The sequence below is a fragment of the Corvus cornix genome, chromosome Z, assembly GCF_000738735.6.
Source record: "Corvus cornix cornix isolate S_Up_H32 chromosome Z, ASM73873v5, whole genome shotgun sequence".
Classification (NCBI taxonomy): domain Eukaryota; kingdom Metazoa; phylum Chordata; class Aves; order Passeriformes; family Corvidae; genus Corvus; species Corvus cornix.
The window spans coordinates 64,123,904-64,142,002 of NC_046357.1; the positions used below are offsets into that span (position 1 = coordinate 64,123,904).

Sequence of the window (18,099 nt, forward strand, 5' to 3'; positions counted from 1 at the left end):
TTTCAATACTGTCTCTCACAGGATCCTTCTGGACAAAATGTCCAGCACACAGCTGGATAAACACATCATGTGATGGGTGAGCAACTGGCTGATGGGCTGAGCACAAAGGGTTACAGTGAATGGGGTGGCATCAGGCTGGTGACCTGTCACTGGTGGGATTCCACAAGGCTCCTCCTTAGGGCCAGTGCTCTTAAACACAGTATCAGAGAATGGTTTGGGTTGGAAGGGATCTTTTAAGCTCATCTAGTTCCAACTGCTGTGCCATGGGCAGGTATACCTTCCACTAGATCAGGCTGTTCAGAGCCCAGTTCAACTCAGCCTTGAACACTTGCAGGAATAGAGATCTACAACCTCTCTGATCAATCTCTGCCAGTGGTTCACCATCCCCACCATAAAGAATTTCTTCCTAACAGCTAATCTAAGTATACCTTCTTTAAGTTTAAAACCACTGCTCCTTGTCCCACCACAATGTGCCCATATAAAAAGTCACTCTTGCTCACTGTTATAAGGCCCCTTCAGGTACTTGAAGGCCACAATGGGGCCTTCCTGAAATATCCTCTTCCCCATGTTGAAAACCCCTGCTCTCTTTCTTCCACAGGAGAGGTGCTCTGCCTAACCCTCTACAACTTCATGGCCATCTTCTGGACCTACTCCAACAGGTCCAGGTCTTTCTTGTGCTGGGGACCCCAGACCTGGACACAGCACTCCAGGCAGGGTCTCATGAGGGAAGAGTAGAGGGGGAGAACCACCTCCCTCACTCTGCTAGCCACATTTCTTTTGATGCAACACAGGATGCAGTCGGTTTTCAGGGCTGGAACTCACCTTCATAAAAGACTTGGATGAAGGACTTGAAGGGATACTAGTAAGTTTGTAGATGATACAAAAGTGAGAGGAGCTGCTGACTCCCTCAAAGGCAAAGAGGCCCAACAGAGAAACCTAGAAAAACAGGAAGGCTGGGCAATCACCAACCATATGAAGTTTAACAAAGATAATTGCCAAATTCTGCACCTGGGATGGGGCAACCCTGGATGTATGGACAGACTAAATGAGATGCTGGAAAGTAGTGCCACAGAAAAGGACCTGGGGCTCGTGGCCAAGGGAAGGCTGAAAGTGAGTCAGCAGTGCCCTGGCAGCCAGGAGGGCCACCTGTGTCCTGGGGGCATCAGGCACAGCATCACCAGCCGGGCAAGGGAGGGGATTGTCCCGCTCTGCTCTGCACTGGGGCGGCCTCACCTCCAGTGCTGGGGCAGTTTTGGGTGCCACAGGATAAGAGAGATACAAAGCTATTGGAGAGTGTCCAAAGGATGGCGACAAACATGGTGAAAGGCCCAAAATGGGAAGCACCAAGGAGCAGCTGAGGTAATTTGGCTTGTTCAGCCTGGAGCAGATGAGACTGAGGGGAAACCTCATTGCAGTCTACAACTTTCTCACGAGGGAAAGAGGAGGGACAGACACTGTTACTGTATCTCTTCTCTCTGGTGACGAGGTACAGGACCTAAGGGAATGGCCTGAAGTAGTGTCACTGGAATAGGCTCCCCAAGGAAGTGGTCACAGCACAAAGCCTGAGAGAGCTTAAAAAGCGTTTGGACAACATTCTCTGGCACATGGTGTGATTCTTGGGGTGTCCTGCAGAGGACCAAGAACTGGACTCAATGATCCTGTGGGTGACTTCCAGCTCAGGATATTCTGTGATTCTATGACTTGATACCTTGGGATCCTGTTTCCTTGCAAGTTAAAACAGAGATGCCTATGAAACTTCTCAGTTCAAAATCTACAGTCCTCTACAGCCCCACAACACGACTACAAAAGGAATAAAGGTATCAAATGTTCTCAACTGCAAACACCATAGCTTCCTCTAAGAGGCCTATGTCTGGCTGTATGAAGAACAACACACACTTCCACACAACAAGCAGTTCTTACATGAGTCAATCATGATACTGCAAAATCTAAGACTGATACTCTCACAGCTGAGTTGCTCTGTGCATTATAAGCAAAATTCAATCCATTTAACAAAGCAGATACCTAGCACCACCACCATCCAGAAAAACGCACACAGAACAATCAATTACAAAAGTACTATCAGTACACAGCATCCTGAAATATCTTACTTCACAAAAGACATCTACCTACACCTATGCATTAAAATGGGTATCAAAATCTTCCCCTCTATTCACCTATCCACCCTATTTAAAATTCAACTTGTAGTTCTCATAAAAACTGGCTCCAGTCTCAGGCCCATTAGTTACACTGCCATTTACAAATACATTAAACATACCCTGTATGCAAATTTGAAAAATTTAAAATTCTTTTTGCTAGGATAACAAGTGTCCAAACTATGAAAAACAGTAGCTCCCAGAGGTGAATGTTTGCACTACGTGCACCAGATTAAGTTCCTTCATCATCTTTCTTTGAGAGAAGATAAACTCACCCAATCTCACATAATTGGGAATTGTCTTAAACAGATTTGTATTCAGAGATTTTGTATGTCAAAGAACATGTGAAAAAAAAAAGTAATTTATAAAATCTGTAACAAGGGAACATAAAGTACTGGAAAATACTACTTAAATGCAAGTAATAAATCCTGTCTGAAGACAGTCATGGAAATAAAGAGACAAAGCAATCTTCTCTGGCAACAGTAGTTCACAAAATTAAAAAAACAGGCACTGATCTAAACCAGAACGCAGTATGGCCCTCCCAATTAAGTATCTGTTCACAGAACCAACCTGTTAAAAAGTTTATGGTTTAGCATGTTTCAAAAATAGTTTAGTTTATATTTATTAAGTCTGAGATTGCATTAAAAAAAACCCATATAAATTAGGCACCCTGCTCTCATTAAAATTCAGTAAAAGCTAGATACCTAATTCATTTAGGCCCTTATCAAAGTCTCATTAAAGTCAAAGCAAAAATCTACAAAAAGACAACAGGCTAAACAGTGCCCAAGCTCCACGCAGATACCACTGGTATTAGTTTGGCTAAATTCTGGTGCCAGCAATGAAAAAAGCAGTATGAAGTCAACTCCCTGCCAAAGCCAGTGTTGACCTATTTATTTGGACTGCTTTTTATTGACTGCCCATTAGAATTAAAAAGCAAGGGGAAGGAGAGGCAAAAAAAGTAAATGTTTCCAACAAATTACAAGACTATAGTACAATGAAAAAAAATTAAAATTCCATCTTACTGTTCCAAATGACAAGGCTGTTGGCCCTGATTTTCAAACACATTACATGTTGTTTAACTGTTTTTCAAGCGTCCAATCTTACAATTTCAAAACACTCACTGAAGTAATATTACTCACATGACTTCAAATAGGACGGGGTTTTTTTCCTGAACTGTAATCCCTTACCACCTCTTGGATTTATTTAGATCAACATGACCAATTCTCTTTTGTGAACAGCCCCAGATGAACTACTGGCAACTGAATTAGTTGTCATGAATCACATGGTTCCTCCTGTGGTCTCAAAGAATTTCTCCACCTCTGCTGACACAATCAGAGCTAAGACAGGGAAATAAAAAAGGCACCTATCCTTTGTCAGAGGAACTTCAGCCAGATCCAAATACAAAGAAGAGCCACAAAACCAAGAGCTGAAAATTAAGAGAGACACTTAGGATCTCTGCTCAACTATTTCTAGCTCAAATGGTTTAGGACAGTGAATACCTACACTGTAAACAATTTGAAATAACAGTCACTAAGCATAAATATTTCTGCACTGTCATTTTATATACACTGAGAAAGTTTTGTAGATGTAAGTAATTCACTGTACAATAAGACCCCCACCAGTTCAATGTTTCTATTACACATATTTTGGTATAAACCTGCTACAAACCCAAAGGTAACAATGGCAGGGATTTTTTCGCATGAGGAAATATTAGCAGATCCCAAACGAAAACACAGCAGGTAAAAAACTATTTGCATTACTTTGGAATTCAAGACCAGCTGTACACCCAAAAAGATCCAGGGATTATAGACTGCTTCGACAGGGCACACACCAAGTCTAAGAACAGATGGAGCAGTAGGTATTTATAATTCTTCTAGCTAGTTCCCTTCACCATCCAATATAACTTCTGCCTTTCCTCTCAACCTAAACTGAACCTCAGCCAGGATGTTTTGGCCACATCTCCTGCCTTGCATATGTAGTGAAAAATAAGGAAACTATACTGCTTAGAGCTGATCAAATATGGACCCAAACAACAGCCACAAAGATACTGAAATACTGACTGTAACTTTGTCTTCACAGAAAAATAGTTACAGTCTGCTTCTCCCCACACATTTCCAACTGAAGTCATGATTCACAGGTGGCTTTGAAAAGATAAACTGTAAACTTCTGATACACTACAGGCTAAAGGAGCTATCTTTATTATACTACCTTAGAAAACATGAAATTATACTGTCAGTGATTTGTACTACTTGCATAATCTGCTAACTATAATCAAAAGAATATGCTCAAAGCAGAAGAGCTGATTAATAATGACAGCAGCTCATCATCATAAAATAACTTATCATACTTAAAAGCAAATCAGTGTTTTGTATTGTACAACTTCTGCATTACCTTTCATCATGATTTAACTACTGTCATTTGATTAAATGACGATTCAATCAATAAACATGTTCACATGAAATAACAAAGAATCAGTGAAAATACTCAAATCTTCAACTAATATATACCATAGTTATTAGTTCACGTAAGAGAAGCCAAACACACTAACAGCTGAGATCCTGCCTTTGTGCAGTCATGCATGCAGTGTCAGTGTAACTTGAAAAACCTTCTGCAAGGGAATTTGTAGTTTAAAACACAAACCACAGAACCAGAAATGCTGAACCTTAATTACTTATCCAGACACTTAGGCCAGAAGAAAAAAACCTCTGCACATGACTTTAGCCGCATGTCTAGCTCTCTATCAGAAACTGTTGCAGGCATCCCAGCAGAGCGCACAAAACAGGTGGAATGCTTACACCAGAAACGTCATTGTGGAGTCATGTAGTGTAAGATCCATTTTCACATGCAGAGACAGTTTACTTTAGGATGACAGTCAGTACTCCTCACCTTGAAATATTCTTGTAGAAATTCTTATTCCTACTGCATAGCTGTTTCAGCTTTACAGGAAGTTCAACTTTTCTCAACTGCTCTAGCTTACAGCCTACCCTCTTAGGAAAAACTCACATCAGCAGCAAAAAATGACTGGCTAACAGCTGGGAATTGAATGTACTCCAGACTGTCAAAAGGCATAATCACAAATCAGAGTGCACGCAAGTTAGGCTAAGCTATGCTGCCAGACTTTACTGTGAAGACGCCACAGCACAGACATATGATCCTTTCTGATAGCTTTGCTGCAGAAGACAGTAGCCTTCAGGAAAAGAGGACAGCTAGATAGCTGCAGTCACAAGTATAATTGCCGTTAGACAATGCCCAAGATCAAGCCCATGTTTGCTACATATGTAGGTTCCACTGTAAATTTCAGGCACAGAAAACTGATACAGGCCACTACTGAATGGTCATGGATTAAGTTTTCATACAGTGAGCTTTACTACGGGTATTAATCACAGTTATTGAACATTGTCTTCTCATTCGATCCTTTAAAAAAAGAAGCCACAATGAGATACAGGCAGAAGGAAAGGAATGCACCACAGTACTGACAGGCCTTGGCTCTACTTAAACAGGGAAGAAGAGGAGGAAGAAGGGAGAAGATTGTTTTAAATACAAGTTACTTGTGGGAAAGTATTGATGAAAACATACATGAAAAGTGTATAATTTCTGTAAAAATAAACTTATTTTTAACATTTTCTGAAAGGTCCCACCTCTAAGTGATACACCTGGGTACTCAAACTCTGAAGTGATAAATAGGAAATATTCTCTGCCAAGTAGAGACAAACAGGAAAATGTTTATGCCTAATAAGTAATGACTTTACACATGTCAGAAATAAAGACAACAATTTTCAGTGTTAGTCTTCTTATTCTACTATATTTACAAACTATCAAAAGATGTATTTAAGAAAGCTTTACTTTCTTCCCTTATTCATCCTGATTTATTTTATCTTGGAAGTAAGATATGAGCTCTTCTCTAATGCCAATTTTATGACAAGTGATCTTTATGCCATAATGTGTTTACTATTCTACTAGAAAATCAGGGAAAAAACCAAACTAGTCTGATAAAGTCCAAAAGTGATGGAGGTCCAGAAAACACCCTTTACACATAGAGAACTTTTCACTGCAGCAGGAAATACAAGAAAGTGTAACAGACATTTTGATGAGTAATTTGCAAAAATGTTCTAAATCATACAAAGAACTAGAATTTTCCTTCTGAAAAGGATCACTTGTAGTTCACAGCAATATTACTCACCAGGACCACAAAAAACATTTTTTAAGTTGCTACTGTGAACATTCTGACCTTAACTTCAAAAGTCCAACAAAAACTGAGAAAAATATATCTGCAGATAGTAATTTCAAACACACCTTTGTCAAGAATACATGTAATGTAGTAAGTATGCCAGCTGAAGGACTTTTTGTCTTGTCAATTTTCAAGCCTCAGGTGCTGGTGAAAGCATTTTTCAAACTTGACAAGAAACGCTCACAGACCACTTCAGAAATGAACAAAAGAAAAGATCTAAGACTTCTTTGAACACACTCTTTTGGCACACGTTCTATGCAACACCACAGAAATACCAGTCTTAAAGCGGAGATATAACTCATGAGAGAAATAGTGTTTTTAACGAAGCTTTACTCTCAGCTCTGGCAAGTCCACATATGCTGTATGATGCACTCTAATTTTTAAAAGCTCACTATCCATACAGTCTTTCTGTTTTCTATTACTGAGATAGATAGATAGATAGATAGATAGATGAACAGATAAATAGATCTATATATAAAGACACAAAAACCTGCCTTGACGCAAGCCTATCCTTCTGGTACACTACTTTTTTTTGCCCTTAGAATAACAAAAGGACAAAAGAAACAAAGTCAGAGACAGTAATAGGGCAATTAGATTCCCAAAGAGAAAGTGTGCCGGTATTTGCACAACAATAGTAACTTGCACAGAAGAAACTGCCCCACCCCGAACGGGTAACTGGTATACTACCAAAGGAATTAAATTCTGGTATAGTGTTTATCGTTTGGGTCTGAGTGGCTGTGGTTAAAACCACTTAACACTTTAGAAAGCTAAAGCAAAACAGGGAGAGCGCAAACGGAACAACGCCGTGTCACAAATTCCAGATCAATTCTTCACTGAAAGCATGCAGAATACTTAAAGCGGTAAAAAACCCAACCAAACAAAAAACCGAAAAACCACCAACAACTTAAATTCTTCAACCGGTTATTTACTTGCATATTCACACTCACATAAATATTCATAAAAATACATCCTAAAAAGAACAGCGTTAACGTAAAGTTCGCTAAGTCTGAGTATCGAACATAAGAAGCAGATAGCAAGAAAAAACAAATTCGGTGCGATGTACGTAATCATGCAGACACTTTTACACTCCCTTTACTTGACCATAACGCACGCACAGGGAAAAAACCAAAATAAAAACAACCCAAGCCAATCGTTAAACTGTAACTTCAGATCGAGTTTAGAACAGCTGTAACTTTTCCAGCCGTGCGCAGTTTGCAGTTCCACCATTATAAATTTAAGAGGGGAGGAGACAACGTAAGAAACTCCATTTCTCCACGCACCGCGGACACAAGGAAAAGCCGCTGCAGGGGATCCGCGACCCGGGAACCCCGGGGGGCGGCGGGGCAAGGGCGGCCGCTCCTCCCTCCCTCCGCGGCAGCACCGCTGCTCTGCCCTTGGGTGCTCGGGCCCTGCAGGACGGGCGGCGCGCAGGCCTCGGCGCCGGGCCGCCCGCCACCTCCCCCGCAAAGGCGCCGGGGCGGGCGCGCACAACCAGCCGGGCCCTGTTTTCCCCCTCCAGCCTTTCTGGAAAGTTTTCTCCCCGGCCGACAGGCTGTAAAACGTCCCTGCCTGGAAATGCGGCCCCGCTGCCACCTTCTCCCGCCCCTCCACGAAGCAGCGAGTGCGCTGCTGACGGCGGTGTCCGCGCACGGCCCCGTACCTCGGCCGCAGGCGGGCGGGCAGGCGGGCCGGCGGGAGGGCGAGCAGCCGGGTCATGCCTCAGGGCTGGGCTGGGCCCGTCTCCCCGCCTCTCCTTCCCTCCGCCACCATGTCACGCCGACCAAACATGTCTGTGCGCCTGTGTGTGGCGGCGGTGACTTCCTGATCCGCCGCCGCTCGCACAGGCGGAGGAACGAGAAAGGCCACCCACCCTCCTACCGTGCCCCAGCCGCCGCCGCGTCCCGCCTCTGCCCCGCAGCGGCCCGGGGACGGGCTCCGCTGCCCGCCGGCCCCGCCCGCCAGCTGGCTGCAGCAGCTCTCTGCCGCCCACCTCGCCTCCGGCAGGGCACAGAACTTTTCCAGGTGCCAAACACCGCCGTCCCCTCTCCCGACATAGGGGCAAGCGACCCGCAGCTACCTGAGCATCCGCGCGCGTGTGCATCCTGGCTCCCGCCCGGCCGGGTTAAAAAAAAATAAATTTCCGCGCACACCGGAAATAAAACGCTTTTTTGCTTGGCAGGCGATTCCAAAATTCTAAGCGCATGTTTTGTGCTACTCTGCTTGGGGGTGGGGATGAGGAGGAGGGCGAATTTCTGCAGGGAAAACGGGAGGGGTACGACGACATGCAAGCTATTTTGGGAAGTAAACCGCGACACCTTTACAGCAGGAGTGACTGCACAGTTAAAAACAAGAGACCGAAAAGCAACAGGAGCCGCAGCCCGTCGGCCGAAGTCCCAGCCCCCGCTTCTTTCCCCCTCCCCGGTGTGTGCAATGTTTGTGACAGACAGACAGCGAGATGATCCGGATCATGGCCTCCCTGGCTCTGCCGGGGAATGCCGCTACTCTCCTCTCAGGCGAGACCGCTCCCCCACGCACCATGTTCCTCCCTCCCCATGCCTCCCCACTTCCCGTGGCTCGGCTGGGTCTGCGCCAGCGTGTGCCACGGAGGAGAAACAGCCCCACCGCACCGCGCTCTGCTACCTCCGGACACCCTGAACTTCACCCTGCGACCCCCGGCAGCTGCGGCGGAACCGCCCACGGCCCGTCCGTGTGGGCTGTCGCTCCCCAAGGATCTGTTTCTCCCGTGGCCGCGTCGCCCGCAGCCCGTGACACGCTCGCTGGGCGGCAAGACCGAGAGTGCCGCTGACTCACGAGTCAGCCACCGGCGACTCCGTGGGGGTTCTGTCGCTCCCACTCCGGAGATACGCATCGTGATTATTCCAGAATAATACCAGATCAAAAAGTTTCTTCTCTCCACCCACTGGGGGATATAAATATTGGGGAGGGCCGGGCGCCGGGAAAGGTGGGGAGAGGAAGCAGGTGGCACGGCAGCGCCTGGGACCGGCGGGGCCGTGCGCGGGGAAGGGGAGCGATGGAGAGAGGGAAGGTGGGCAGGGTACGAGCCGTCGCGGCCGCTGACAATAAAGGACCGTGCCGGGCACGGGGAGCTGGCGGGGTTGGACCAAGTTGCAAGTTGTATTTACCTTCCGCCCCGGCGGAGCACCGTGCTGATTGTCGCTCCTCTCCCCCTTCAGTGAGTCACCCGAGGCCAGAACCGGAGCGAGGGACTAGATTACGAACATGACTTCATTGGTGACAGCCATTCCCTCCTCTTCCTAAACTCCTGCCCCTCCTCCGCCCCCCCCGTCGCGGACGCCACTGCTCAGGCAGCGGTGTTCCCATTGGTTCCCCGGGCAGGGGGTGCCCGCCCCCTTGCGCAGAAGGGGCGGTTCTATTGGTTCTAGGAGCTGTCGCTCAGCTGAGAGGCGGGGGGGGGCGGAGGTGTGCAGGCGCGCGCGGGGCGGGGTGCGCTGCGCTCCGCTCCCTCGCTGGCCGTGCAGCGGCGGGCAGGCTGCGCTCCGATCGGGTGCCGCCGCCGCGCTCTTGTGCCCCTCCCAGCTCGCCTCTGCGGCGGGGAGAGAGGGGCAGGACTTCTTTCCGTACGAAGGCGGCGGCAGGGCGCGGGCGGCAGTCGCGGGAGTAGTTTGGGGAAGAGGTGAAGAAGGTGCTGGAACTGCGCCGTGCCTCTGCCCCGCTGGAGGGGCGGGGAGGAGCCAGCCTGACGGGTCTTCGGTCAGCTGTGTCTGGCTGGTGGGAGTGAGTGTATGTGTGTTTGTGTGTGTGTGCGTGCCCAGGGCGGGTGTCTCACTCCCCTTAAAAAAAAAAAAAAAATAGGGGGAAAAAGTTAGACTCCGTCCCCTCTCTCCAGTGGCAGAGGGTGCTGTCGTGGACGAGAGGAGGCTGCTTGAGAACATTCCAGCAGAACCGGCCTGTCAGGCAGGCTGCGGCTCCAGCGGCAGCGCCGGGCTGCCCGCAGCTCCCCGCGGTGCAGGGCCGGGGCGGCTGCTGAGGCAGATAGAGGGAACCCGGGTGAAGAGCCGCGGTGGATCTCTTGTTTCTGAGGGATAGGGAGGGAAAACAGTGCAGTTACGTTTCTTCCGTCTTGCTTGCAACACTTGCTTCCCTTGGAGTAGATTTTTTACAGCTGGTTTGGAAGTACGCTTTCTTGTTCCATGTGCTGCTGCCGTTTTTTGGGTTGGTTTTTTGTTTGTGGGGTTTTTCTGTTGGGTTGGTTTTTTGTTTTTTTTTTTTTGATGCATTAGGTGGTTTACCTGGTTTGCAGGGGCCGCAGAGTTCTCATGTTTTTTGTACAAGCTATACCTGTTCGTGTAACAGGCGACTAAGTACTTTATTAAAATAATGGGCCCGCCAGTCTGAGGGGATTTTTTTCTTGAACGCTAGTTGTAGAGACAAAAAAAAAAAACAGCCAGACTACCGTACATGGTGTTACATGTAGTTACATTTTCTAAGATCATGTCACATGGGCGGCATTTGCCATTTTGAAAGTAGTATATCTCCTACTGTAAATTTCACTTTTTACTGTGGGGTAAGAATGTTCATAGGAACCTAAGTAAAATCAGTAGCTACTACAGATGCTCAGGTGACTGAGTTTAACGTGAAGTTCCTCTTCTGTGGTCAGGTGGAGCAGTTAAAGACCTGAAGCAGTGCTGGGAGCACCTTGTAGTCTTTAAGTGACAGGTATTGTTTACGTGGTGTTTAGCTTGGAGTGCTTTTTATTGTTCAATCATCAATTTACAGTGCTGGCAATATGATGCTAATTACTACTGTTCCTGTAGTTTTCCAATGTAGTCGTTAGCTTCATCTTTTTTTTTTTATGTAAATGACCAGAATGCCGAAAGATAAGTGTGTAAGGATCAGTGCTAACTGGACAACACTAAGTATCAATAAAGTAAAAAGTTTAAAAGGCTGTATTTTCAGTTCACCGTTGTCAGTGAAAAATATTTACTTGAGAACAAATTCAAAGAAATTGAAACATTCAAATCTTTATATACAAAATAACTTATGTCATCATGTAAATCTTTTGATCCACTTGTAATTTATAGCTTTGGTTTTAGCTTTGTCTTAAGCTGCGAACTGGTGTCTAAGAGATAAAAGAATGTAGTTAACATTCTTGGAAAATTATGCTAATGGAAATGAAAGTGGTAAAGAGATCCTTTTTTATTATCTCTTTTTTTTTTTTTCTTCTTCTTAATACGCTTTTCTTAATACTGAAACTCTCATTAAGCAGTCATTTGCGTTTGTGGTTTGTTTTTCCTTGTCCATTCCCCAGCGTATATCTGAGGACTGTTTGCCTTTTCTCTCTGCAGAAGGGAAAACAAACATTAAGTAATGGAGGGGAAGTTTTCTTTCAAGATGGCTCAACTGTTTGTTGGATTCAGCTGCACTCAAACCATTCTAAACCAGGTCAAGCCATTCTTTTTGTTAGAAAGCATACAGAAAAGAGAAATATAAAGTTGATCTTTCAGGCAAAAGAAAAAAGGGTTCTCATGACTCTGGGATAGAAGCAGCTATATTTAGTTAATGATTATTTTGGGAAGGTTGCAGCAACCGATTTCATTTTGCGAGAGCGTGAACATGCCTGTTGCTGGTGTCAGTCTGAAGGCTTTTTCTTCTTGTGTTTTGATGAAGTACCATTGAATCTCATTGTAACTTGTACTAAGGGGATGGGAAACATGGGGGTTTTTTGTCAAGGGAGGCATGTTCAAATGATACAAAAAATCTTAATTGGAAGGGTGAGTAAGGCTTCCCTATGTGAGATTCAAGTAGCTGAAGCTTTGTGCATAATGGATATGTAAACATGATGAATAATCACACACTATAGTATAAATTTGTTTTTCCCCTATTTATTTATCTAACATAGCAAAAGGAAGAAAAGATGAGGCCCCTTAACTTGAATTAATGGTGTGGATGCAGCCAGTAATGGTAAAATGGCACGTAAAATTCTCGAACTAGATAAGGTACCACTATAAGAGGTATGTCTTTGACTAGCTACATACGTTGTTGTAGAGCTAAAGCTGATTTATATGAAGAATGATACCAACATAATAAGTCTGTTTAGAAACTGATGTATCAGTGGAACTCTTGCAGGGACACTTCTACCAAAAGGAGATCATTACCATCAGGGAGTTGCAGTTATTTACAGCAACCTCACCATTACCACCTTGAAACCCCTGCTGGAACAGTTAGTGATGCTATTTCTGTGTTTGCTACCAATTGTTTGCCAGAGACAATTGCACTCACTGCAACAGAAATAGCAAAAAAATTATTTTTTAATATCTCAGCCAGTTCGTAGAAGAATCCAGCTGCTTTAGCCTGGGTGGCCAGTGAAAAAAGGCTAAAGCTAGAACATTCCAAGATGGCTTTATGATCAGGCTTCTGCATAAAAACCAAAACAGAAGAAAAGTGTTTTTTCATGTGTCCAGGGAAATCATAAAGAAGTGAACTTGCCATCCACAACTCCATGCGCTCTGATGGGATACGCCCATGAGTGCTGAAGGAAGACATGATTGCTAGGCCCCTCTCAGATCTTTGAAAGGTCATGGCAGTCAGGAAAGTTGCCAGAATACTGGAGAAAAGCAAGTACCACCCTGGTCTTCAAAGCAGGCCGGAAGGAGGACCCAGGGAGCTACAGGCTAGTCAGTCTCAACCCCTGAAAAGGTGATGAAATGTTTCATCCTGGAGGCCGTGTCCACACACGTGATAGACGAGAAGATGATAAAGGGTAGTCACAATATTTAACCAACGTGATTGCCCTCTGTGCTGAGACAACTACCTGGGTGGATGAGGGAAGAGCAGTGGACGTTTTGCTGGACTTAGAGCAAGAGTTTTGACGCTGTCTCTAGTGATATCCTTGTAGGCAAGCTCAGGAAGCATGAGCTGGAGGAGCGGACAGTGAGGTGCAGTGAGAACTGGCACCTCGCTGTCTGCTCATCCAGCCCACGCTTCCTGAGCTTGAACCACAGATCCCAGACGGTTGTAATCAGTGGCACAGGGAGGCCTGTCTCTAGTGGTGTTCCCAAGGGTTCAGTACTGGTCTGGTATGGTTTAACTAGTTCATCAGTGACTTGGATGAAGGGGCATATACCTCCTCAGTGATGTTCACTGACGACACAAAGCTGGAAGAAGTGGCCGATATCCCAGAGGGCTGTGCAGACCTTCAGAAGGACTTCAGCAGGTTGGAGAGGTGAGCAGAGAGGATCCGTCTGAAATTCAACAATGTGTTCAATTCTGGGCTCCTCAGGACAAGAGAGACTTGGAGCTCCTGGAACATGTCCAGTGGAGGGCAGCAAAGGTGGGGCTGGAGCGTCCCAGTTACGAGAAAAGGCTAAAGGACAGGGCCTATTCAGTCTGGAGAAGACTGTGAGAGGATCACATCAATATGTATAAGTATCTGAATATCTGACAGGTGGACGTCATGAGGATGGAGCTAAGCTCTTCTCTAGTAATGCTGAGTAATGGGCAGAAGCTGGAACACAGGAAGATCCACCTGAACATGAAGTTCTCTACTAATTGAGCACTGGAGCAGGTTGCCCATAACAGCTGTGGAGTTTCCTTCCCTGGAGTACTCAAAAGCAGTCTAGACAAAATTCTGAGTACCATGCCCCAGGGGATCCTTCTTGAGCAAGGAGGCTGGTGATGTCCAGTGGTCTTCTCATGACCTGTCTGTTAAATGGGAACAATGCATTCCCTGAAGTAGGTGAATCCAGGGGGGAAGGTTACTCTTTAACCATCTGTTGTTCTCCAGTATGTAACGAAATTAGTGTACCATACTCTATTGTTGTATGTGGAGTGTGTCTCAGCCTGGTATGATTGAGAACAAAGTCAATTGGAGCTGGTTTGAGCTTTTCCTTCTCTTGTGGAAGAGTTAATTGCTACTTAATTTAAAAGTAAAACTTATGTTCAAATACAACTTTTATGAATGTGCTTGGTACTCATGCCCCTTTTCCCTTAGCCTCTTTTTTATGGAGACATGCTCATCCATCTGCATTCACAGGTTTAAAAGATAGAGCCTGTTTCAAAGTAGCTTCATTTGCTCTAAACTCTCAAGGTGTTTTTGTGAGTGTGATGTTGAAAAGACAATATTCAGGTGAGATCTTTTCAAGGCTAAACAGAGGGTAATAACAATCTCCTTGGTCAAAAGAGCCTTTCTAAATACATTCCATGATAAAGCTGGTATGTGAGAAAGGTGAGCTGGCTTGCAGAGATAATGTGTTACTGTTCTATTCATTTTGTGGTCTCTAAAGTTCTGGAGTTTAGTTTACTGTCATGTTTTATGGAAGAGGGGAAGCACATGGTGGTGTTACCTCTTTCTCCCTTTGTTCTTTTCAGGCTGCCATTGTACTTCCCAAGCAAATAGTCCCAGTTTTGTGTGTATGTTTTTACAAGAGTAACACTCTACACCTGATTTTGTTGAATTTTATCTTAATAGTTTCTGAGCCTCTGCAATTTCTCAACATCCATTTCAGTTCCAATCCTCTCTTCTGAAGTGCTCGCCAAATCCCACTAGCTTTGTGTCAGCTGCAGATTTTGTAAACATACTCATTACTGAAGAAATTTAAAAGACTATTAAAGAGAGCCATGCCCAGAATAGATCTCTCTGGTACTCTGATGTGTCCTCAGTTATTAGGCATTCATTCCTGGGTGTTGACCTGTTGTTGTTCTGGCATCCCGTTATCTTCATGTGTGCATGTAGTAAGATGATTTGTTTTCTAGTTCTGGCTCTTCCTGGCCTGTTGCACAGCCTTCTGGAAGCGGTCAAACGTCTTTTGTTCAGTGGAGCAAACCCAGAATTCTCAACCGAAGCCTGATTTCTTAAAGAATCCATTTTGCTGTTCTTCCTGTGGTTAATAGCGCTCCTATGACAAATGTGAATTTGCCCATCTTTAAACATTCTCTGAGTTTGCCTCTTGAGTACAAGATGCAGGTAAAATCTCTCATGATTAACTTATTCTGGTGTTCCTTTTTAGAATCATGCTAATTACTGGGCAGTGTCAGAATACATAAAGAAAACTACCACTGTAGAACTTTGAATAGATGAGATCGGGAAAAATAATTTCTTTGCTGTATGATTACAAAGACTATGCTGATTCAGTTTAGTCCAAGTGAAAAGCAAGTATCAAGGACAATGGGTTTTTTCTTCAACTAAGAGTCAAGTCAAGCCACTATTCAAAGAATGGCATATATTGCATACATGTAATATATGTTCTAGGTTGGAATATGCTATTAGGTTAGAAAGGAAGTCTGTTTAGGCAGTGAATATTGTCAGCCTTTGAAAAGCGTGACTTGCACTGAAAGTTCTGTATAAATCACAGCTGCATACCAGGGAAATCTTACATCTGTTCAATTAGTAGAATTTCCCGTAACTTGTTTTTTTCTCCTCCATGCACTTTTCGTTCCTCCAATCAAGTTTGAGTTGTGTTCCTCTCTTTTTTCTCACAAGTGTTTATCTTTGCACTTTTCACCTTCCTTTTTACAGTTACCTAATTTTTTTCATTTGCTTTATGTTTTCTTCCAGAATGTTTTTTTCCTTCATCAGTGCTGTTTAAGCCAGTGTTACTCACAGTGGAATTACATTATGTAAAAAATACTTCTTTGTGTAAGCTACTGCTCACTGTTTAAACAATGTTTGAGAGCCAATTATGGCTACTTTCTCCTCTTCTTGAACAATGGACTTGGTTTTGCCCAGATACAAGCATATTTAAGACAGTAGAATCTAAGTAAAGCTGAATTTGGCATGACTTTAACAGGACTTTCATCCTCCCTAAATATGTGTTTTTTCTCATACTTAACTTCATCATATGAAAGGGGATATTCTTGTCCTGGCAACCAGGAAAATAAAGAGCACAGACAAAAAAAAAAAAGTAACTCTACTTCTCATTCTCCAAAGAGAAAATGTAGCGATTTTTTTTGTTGTTTTCACAGTATTTTTCCGGGGTCCTGTTGTCTGTTTCATATGTCCTTAGTTTTCTGATTATAAGGTTGTGAATCCACAAGCAAGGCACGTGTTATATCAATATTTTTTTTTAAATTCTTAAGCAGTAGAATATGTTTGCAACTTCTCAGTCATGGTATCTGTTTTCACATAATACAATAGCAACTGAATACAATTAGAACATACTGGTAAATTTTATAAGTCAGTGCACTGTATTGAAGTATGTATATGAAGTAGCAGAATATGTTAAGATTCTCTCCTACCCAAATGTGTAACATTTGAGACAAGTCCTGGAATGTCTCATTAGCCTTCTTATCTCAAAAATGTATTTTATCAAAAATCAACCTGGTGAGTATGATGATAAGGGAAAACAACAGTAAAATGGGGAGGGAAATGGTCTGTTAAGAGAGGATTGTTTCAGTATTTTGTTAAATATGTTCTCAGTGTGCAAGGGCAATTTTATTGGGTACCCTAACACAGTTTTCCTAGGTGGGTGACTGCTCTCTGCTCAGTTACACAATTTGATCAGAAGTACCAAAGGCAAATAGCAGATCTGGGATGCGTAAGTTTTTCTAGAGGCTATCGAATACCTGGATAAATTGGAGCTATCTCTGCTGCTACTCAACTTGCAGAGTAATCACAAGATAAAGCCTTAAGGGTGTTCTCTCTGTGCTCCCCTATGAGCTCATTGCTAACTGTTATAGGAGGTATTTTTATTTTCAATTTATACTTCTTCCTTACTAAATCAGATGCATGAACATGGAATACAGCTACTCAAGAAGGAAGATATGCAATTTAAAATGTGGAGTTTTGAATTCAGCTGGCCTTGTCAATATGCAGACTTTTTCTAATTTAGTGTTCACACTCTGGTTAGGACATAAGAATAGTTTGCTTCTGTTTAAAGCTAAACAGATCTTAAAGCTAAAAGATCTTAAAAATAAATCCTTCATTGTGGGATGGTGTACAGGACAGGCCATTCAGCAGTGCCAATGGAAGAAGTAGATGTCAGCTTTCTGCCACTGTTGTGTTAGTCACTGCTTCTAGTGATCTGCTGACACAGCAATTCATATGACCACTCTTTAACACAGATAAATCGGGTTAATTTTGACTGGTAATGTAAATTGGGTGTGGTGAACATGACCCAGCCATGGGCACTCACAGCCCAGAGAGCCAGACGTGCTGGGCTGCATCCAAAGCAGCGCGCAGCCAGCAGGGAGGAGCCCTGCCCCTCTGCTCTGGTGAGACCTCACCTGCAGTGCTGCAGGTGGTCCCAGCACAGGAAGGACATGGACCTGTTGGAGTGAGTCCAGAGGAAGCCACCAAGATGATAGAGGGGTGGAACATCTCTCCTGTTGGGAAGGGCTGAGAGAATTGGGTTTGTTCAGTCTGGAGAAGAGAAGGTTTTGAAGTGACCTCATTGCAGCCTTCCGGTACCTGAAGGGAGCCTGCAAGAAAGATGCAGAGAGATGTTTCAGAAGGACAGGTAGTGACAGGCTAAGGGGGAATGGTTTCCAACTGAAAGACAGGAGGTTTAGGTTAGATACTAGGAAGAAATTATTTTCCTGTGAGGCTAGTGAGGCGTCAGAACAGGTTGCCCACAGTAGCTGTCGACGTCCCATCCCTGGAAGTGTTCAAGGTGAGTTTGGATGGAACTCTAAGCAACCTGGTCTAGTGAAAGGTGGTGCTGCCCATAGTAGGGGTTGGAACTAGATCATCTTTAAGGCTCATTGCAATCCAGACCATTCTATGATATGAGCCAACCCATT

At 44.2% G+C, this 18,099-nt stretch overlaps 2 protein-coding genes across 6 annotated transcripts in view; one reads left to right on the forward strand and one right to left on the reverse strand.

The window, feature by feature from the left end:
- The window catches only part of SMARCA2 (SWI/SNF related, matrix associated, actin dependent regulator of chromatin, subfamily a, member 2), a 120,857-nt gene extending 111,186 nt beyond the window's left edge, over positions 1-9,671 (reverse strand). For 2 of the 5 annotated variants that reach the window (XM_039567257.1, XM_039567254.1), the window contains exon 1: positions 9,525-9,671. The gene's annotated coding sequence lies outside the window, so the exon portion shown is untranslated. Of the gene's footprint in view, positions 1-8,041; positions 8,261-8,458; positions 8,537-9,524 lie in introns of those variants that run through there. The other 3 variants (XM_039567256.1, XM_039567255.1, XM_039567258.1) reach the window with 3 other exon arrangements.
- LOC120411540 overlaps positions 9,413-18,099 on the forward strand; it is a 42,768-nt gene continuing 34,081 nt past the window's right edge. Inside the window, exons 1-2 of the mRNA XM_039567585.1 lie at positions 9,413-9,516; positions 9,708-10,137. Of these exons, the coding sequence (XP_039423519.1) occupies positions 9,413-9,516; positions 9,708-10,137 (534 nt within the window). The remainder of the gene's footprint in view (positions 9,517-9,707; positions 10,138-18,099) is intronic.